The 6,709-nt window shown below is 36.5% G+C and overlaps 1 protein-coding gene across 2 annotated transcripts in view; it reads left to right on the plus strand.

Moving 5' to 3' along the window:
* The window catches only part of PELI1 (pellino E3 ubiquitin protein ligase 1), a 26,799-nt gene that overhangs the window by 13,641 nt on the left and 6,449 nt on the right, over nt 1-6,709 (plus strand). The window contains exons 2-4 of one of the 2 annotated variants that reach the window (XM_006778540.2): nt 585-727; nt 2,711-2,840; nt 6,187-6,288. In XM_006778540.2, coding sequence (XP_006778603.1) covers nt 657-727; nt 2,711-2,840; nt 6,187-6,288 — 303 coding nt within the window. In that variant the 5' untranslated portion in view covers nt 585-656. The remainder of the gene's footprint in view (nt 1-584; nt 728-2,710; nt 2,841-6,186; nt 6,289-6,709) is intronic. The other variant, XM_015557933.1, reaches the window with a different exon arrangement.

The raw sequence follows: 6,709 nt of genomic DNA on the forward strand, positions 1-6,709 counted from the left end.
GGCTGCTGTGAGGGCCTGTTTTCACTCTCTGTGTATATGGTACCTCAAGGTATTAGCTGCCGATGTCACCCCTTTAAACATTTGAACATTTAACTAAATACATTTTTATTGATTTTGGAGAGGAAGGGAGAGGGAGACAGAGAAACATCAATGATGAGAATCATTGATTGGCTGCCTCCTGCATGCCCCCTATTGGGGATTGAGCCCACAACCCAGGCATGTGCCCTGACCAGGAATCGAACCATGACCTCTTGGTTCATAGGTCAACACTCAACCACTGAGCCACACTGGCCAGGCTCTTCTTATGTTTTATATTTAATGTCCAGGGTTTTTAGTTGTACTTAGTATAAATAATAGGGAAAAATATGTCTATCTTCCTGGAGGTGGAAGTCCCCAAATGTACATTTTAATCCATTTAAACATTTGTATCAAAATATAACCATTATTGGGGAAAATGTTTCATACTTTGAATATTATCTGATAATTTGCATAATACTGTGCTCACAAAGTCAGCTAGAAAATAACATCTTTATTTAAACTGAAATTTATTGTTCATATTATTAATGAAAACTTTTCCCCTCTAGGAAATAATGCAAAAGGTGTCCCAAGGCTCCTGACCAGTGAACAAAGATTTGAGAAAAACGACAGCCAAGCTCATGTTTTCTCCTGATCAAGAAAATCATCCATCCAAAGCACCAGTAAAATATGGGGAACTCATTGTCTTAGGGTAAGGTTTCCCCATCTGATGACATAAAATTGAATAATATATGGTAACTTTAAAAGTATTTTTGTATTTTTTTTAAAATATATTTTATTGATTTTTTACATAGAGGAAGGGAGAGAGATAGAGTTAGAAACATCATTGAGAGAGAAACATCGATCAGCTGCCTCCTGCACATCTCCCACTGGGGATGTGCCCGCAACCCTGGTACATGCCCTTGACCGGAATCGAACCCGGGACCCTTGAGTCCGCAGGCCGACGCTCTATCCACAGAGCCAAACCGGTTTCGGCAAAAGAATTTTTTTAGAATTTATACCCTACCTATTTCCAGAAAGGGCTTAAAGCTGCAGGGTAACATTACCAAATCAGGAGACTCTTTTAATTATCAGTTTTATGCTATCACTTATAAGTGTACAAATACTGCATAAACTTTGCCTCACCCTCACCCCCAGAAAGGACAGAGCTTCTTAAAGGTGAAATGAAAAATGTGTCTACAGTCACATAATCATTCCATTTGTCTTTCCTGTTCCTTGTTTTAGAAAAATTTGCTTTGGCTGACTTTATAATTTTTTTATGAAGAGTCAGTACAGCCCTTGCTGGATAGAGCATTGACCTGCAGACTGAAGGGTCCCAGGTTCATCCTGGTCAAGGACATATGCCCTGGTTGTAGGCTTGACCCCCAGTAGGGGACATGCAGGAGGCAGCTGATCAGTGATTCTCATCATTGATGTTTCTATCTCTCTCTCCCTCTCCCTCTCCCTCTCTCTTCTTCTCTGAAATCAATAAAAAATATATATATTTTTTAAAAGTCAGTACAGTTTTTACATATGGCAGTTTTTGAGTGAACTCCCTTCTCCTCCTTGTCAACCACTAATGTAGGCCATTTTATAATCACATTCTCCTCCAACCTCAAAACTGTCTCTATTCCCTGCCTCATTTCCCCCCAGATTGACCATGATTTCAAGGTGGGGGAGGGGGGAGTGAATGAAGAGAAATTATTATTAAGCTATTGCTTATGCCATAATGAAGCAGTAAAGAATGAAAAAAGCATGACAAACACCTGGATCCAAATTCTAGCTATGCTAGTGTCACGTGTGTGACCTTCAGAAAATATCTTAATTCCTTTGAGTCTCTAAGGAACTTCATTCCTGAGGAATAACTTAATTCCTAACGTATAAAAGTGGAGAGTGATACCAGTCTTACAGAGTTTTTTATGAGGATGGATTAAGTGAGGTTCTGTATGGGGTAGAAGCGAAGAGTTCCTACTACATAGTAAACACCAGATGTTTTATTTTGAACTTTTTCCCTAGTAGTTCAGTCCTTGCTCACTTGCTCACCTACAGAACTTATATGTATCTTATCATGAAGAAATGGTCATAATGTCTGAATAACAAAAGTATGGTTAACTGCTGCTTAGCAGGCATCTCAGTTGGACAGGTTTTTGCCAACATAATGTGAATGTGTATATATATGTTCAAGTGGCTGAGACTTAACAAACAAGTCTAAAAATACCATATTTCAAAAGTTCAGCTATTTAAAGTGTTAGGTTCACAATTAAAGGTGATTCTATTTTGAACAATTTATATTGTACTTTTAAAGGTTAGATTAGCACATGCAAACATTAACCTTTAGAAAAAAATAGAATGAGTCATGAGGAGTCAGATATGCCACTAATCATCTCTTTGAAGAAAAATATAGGTAACTTAAAGTAATATTGAAAAAAAGAATGACAAATACCATAATCCAAATTCTAGCTTTATATGTATAATACAAATAGTAGTTCTTTGTGACTTAGAATGTGGCCAGGGGGAATCTAATTTTGTTTTATACTCAGGCAACTGGGAATCAGCAATTGCTAAAAAGAATTTTAGATACTTAAATTGTGCTAATAGATAATTGGGGATTGATCCTATAAGGCAAAGTAACACATTTGTTAGAATTGTATGGTTCTTACAAGAGATCACCTAATCTTTTTTCTCCCCTAATCAGGTATAATGGGTCTCTCCCAAACGGCGATAGAGGAAGAAGGAAAAGTAGATTTGCTTTATTTAAAAGACCTAAGGCAAATGGGGTGAAGCCCAGCACTGTGCATATTGCTTGTACTCCTCAGGCTGCAAAGGTAAAAAACAAAACAAAAACTGTGAATTAACTTGGAGAAATTGAAAGAGTTGTACATGTTGTTTATATTCTCTAGCATTCCCTTCACATTCTATACCAGAAGTTTCCTTTTGTTTGGATAGGAGAACACACGTTGGAGACATGATATTTGAAGGACTGCCATATGAAAGGGCGCATCAACTTTTTTTTAAATGACAAATGAGAATCAGTAGGTGGAAATTAGAAAGAAATATCGCTTTTCCTATTAAACCAGAGCAGGGGTAGGTTTGGGGCTTTATTTAATATTTAGAATTGTGTAGCTGTCAGCCCTGAGAAGTAGGGCGTTCCTGCTCTTACTAAAGGGCCCTTGCCTAGGCTTGGTAAGGAATGTAGTATATAAGAAGTATATTCAGGTATTAGAAGCATGTTTAGATAAGGCAAATTTAGAGAGGAAGGGAGAGGGAGAAAGAAATCGAAACATTAATGATGAGAGAAAATCATTAATTGGCTGCCTCCTGCATGCCCCCTACTGGGGATCAAGCCCACATGTGCCCCAAGTGGGATTGAACCAGGACCTCCTGGTTCATGGCTCAACCACTGAGCCACACTAGCTGGGCTGGATGAGGCAATTTTTTAAATTAAGGGTTTTTCTCAAAGATTCTGTGGATGCTCTTACTTTTATTTATTTATATTATTGTTTTATGACCTTCATAGGTTTTAGCATAGTGTCTTGAAAAAAGTAGACCTCCATAATTAGTAAATTAAATCAAATGAAAAAGCAAATACTCAGCCTTATCTACAGTATAACTTTTCTATCTACTTGCCTAATGCTTTTAGCCCCTTTTTATTTCCCTACCAAAATCTCCAGAACATGGGCCACCATTTCAGGACACTTAGACTTTGCCTAGAGTGATAGACAGTTAGGGGGAGTTTTAGATCTCCACATTTCCTATAAATCCTGTACTTGCAGTTGTATAACACAAACTGAACTTGATACTGTGATGAGGGAATAAAAATTAAAGAATTCCTTGACTTACAGAAGTATCTATATCTGTAGCCAAGCATCCTCAGGATGTACGCCAATATTATACCATCTGAGGTGTATCTTTGTAAGCTAAGTAATGAGAGACAGAGAAATGGGTATATAATGCCTTATTCTAGGTCATAACTCCAGTCCCTGGAGTTAGTCAGATTTTTGGCTTTGTTTTATATTCAGTGTGGTGCCTAAAACAGTCCTCATGCCTTGGCTAGGCCTCCTCTGTTACTATTTGAGAACCAGTGAATGTAGAAAAGGGATAGTTTCTTTTAGGTGTTTCTTTTTGCTCCTTTGAAGAGAACGGATGATCTAAGCAGGTGGTGGAAGTGGACAACTTATTGATCCAATCAGAAGAGCTTCTTTTTAGTATTTCCCCATTCGAATGCTTTGGCATTTTGGATATGCCCATTATTCTTTGTGCAGGGCTGTATGACATATTGCAGGACAATAACTTTTAAGCCCTCAAATCATTGTAACAGCCCAAAAACACATCTACATATTTCCAGATGCCTCTTGCACAGCTAATATGACCTCTGGTTAAGAGCAATTATCATGGGAAAATATTTCTAATTCCTATATCTGTAATATTCTATTCTGTACCTTTCCATTGTTAGCTCCTTCTCATCTTTACTGGACAACAAAAAATTTAGGGATCAAAGATTACCTCTTGACTATTTCAATTTTGGAGGAGTGCCATTTGAGGACATGAAGAAAACTGTTTAGTCTGGCAGTCATCTGGGATGAATGGTTAAACCCTGCCTTCCAGTCCAGTGAGACCTTAACTTGACATAGTTCTTGTCCTGAATCTAAGAGTAGGTTTAATCGCTAAAAAAAAGTACACAGGGATTACAGTCTCAAAGTACACAAAAACCTGTTTTTAAATCTCTTTAGCCATTAAGAATTAACTTCCAAAATACTGAGCAGTTCTGTGTTTGATTAGCCAGTTGCTTAATGTCAAGTTAAAGTAATTGTAGGTTTTTAAACCTATAAAACAATTACACAATATTTATGAATACATAAATGTGTAGTAAAAAAAGAACTGCATGCATGGGAATGATCTATGCTGCATTCTTGAGGTTGGGTACCTCTGAAAAAGGGAGCCCTAGCTAGTTTGGCTCAAGTGTCAGCCTGCGGACTAAAGGGTCCCGGGTTCTATTCCAGTCAAGGGCACATTGCCCGGGTTGTGAGCTCAATCCCCATTAGGGGGCATGCAGGAGGCAGCTGATCAATGATTCTCTCTAATCATTGATGTTTCTCTCTCTTTTTCCCTCTCCCTTCCTCTCTGAAATCAATAAAAATATTTTTTTAAAGGGGGAGTGGGGAGTGACATGCAAACAGCTTTGATTGTATCTGTAGAGTTTAATTTCTTTTAAAAGATCAGAAGCAAAAATGACATTATTAAACTTGGATAAAGCTGGGTAGTTAGTACCCAGGTATTTGTTTATTCTCTTTGTATAGTATATGAAAATATCACAATCTTATTTAATCTTAGAGCTATTATTTTAAGGCTTTGTTTATTACAGATTAGCTACAAATTGAAACCAAGTAAAATTTGAAAATGCCAAAGCTCTAATTAATAAACCTTTTTTTTTTCCATTTAGCCTCTCTGTGTGTACTTATTCTTTGTATCTCTTTTCCTCTTACTCAACCTGTTTCAACTTCCTTTGTTTGGGTTTTCCCCACTCTGAAATTATCTCCAACTCATATACATAGAATATGCCTGAAAACAAAACTGAAAAGTTCTTTTTAGCCATGTTTTTCATTTGGGATAAGTTAGAAGTACAGTTGTAAGCTTTATATCCATTTCCTTTGGTAATCTTTAATCATCCTATGAATCTCTCTGTATCTAGCCCAGCATATAGCAATTATTTGTCATCTGTAGTCACAGAATGGTTAGGTAAACCAGTTAAAACCTCTCCTTATTGGTTACCATTATAACTCTTAGAGTTACTTTAAAAATAAAATTCCTCTTATCTTGCAGGATTTTATATTTTCTTCTTATCAGAACAGTACTGAGTACTGTTTTCAGATTCTACATGGAATTTGATTTTGATTACTTTATAATTTAAAATACAAGGGAGACTCAGTTTTATTCCTTGTATACAATGAAACTGTATTCTTACTCTATAACTACTTTTAAAGTATTCTGTACCCTACTCAACCTGAGAAACCATGTCACAGCTGAGGTTATACAAGAGTAATTAATCTCTAGCCTAAATTGTTGGGGGGAGGGGAGGAAATATGTCATATGTGTGATAGGTTACCCTTTTTTTAAAAAATCTGATTTGATTGACCTGCCCACTAGTTTTGCTATTAATCTTTTCTTTCTTAGGCGATAAGCAACAAGGACCAGCATAGCATATCATACACGTTATCTCGGGCCCAGACAGTGGTGGTTGAATATACTCATGACAGCAACACTGATATGTTTCAGGTATTAAAATATGTGAATTCTTTTTTCATAAAAAAAGTTAAAGCCTATTGTCATTGACTTTTGCTCTGCTCAGATTAAAGATGACCATATTTTCATGTATTTTATTTAAATATATATTGTTTTCTAAACCCCATGTGTAGAAGTTAGTGTAGCATAGTTAAGAGATGGTCTCTGAAATTATAATTCCTGGTAAGCATTACTTAGCCATTGTATGCCTCAGTTTCCTCCTAAAGTATGCTTAATAGAACTTCCCTTGTATCACTATTAGGAGGCTTACTAGTAAATAGTTCAGTACATGTAAAGTGGTCAAAGGTATATCAGGTAGATGGTAAGTAAACACTTAGCTATAATATAGATGTAGTAGTTCTATTAGCTATTATTATCCCAAAAAAAGGAGCCAAGAAATATTCTGCACGTTTAT

Source organism: Myotis davidii, unplaced genomic scaffold, assembly GCF_000327345.1.
Source record: "Myotis davidii unplaced genomic scaffold, ASM32734v1 scaffold6, whole genome shotgun sequence".
Classification (NCBI taxonomy): domain Eukaryota; kingdom Metazoa; phylum Chordata; class Mammalia; order Chiroptera; family Vespertilionidae; genus Myotis; species Myotis davidii.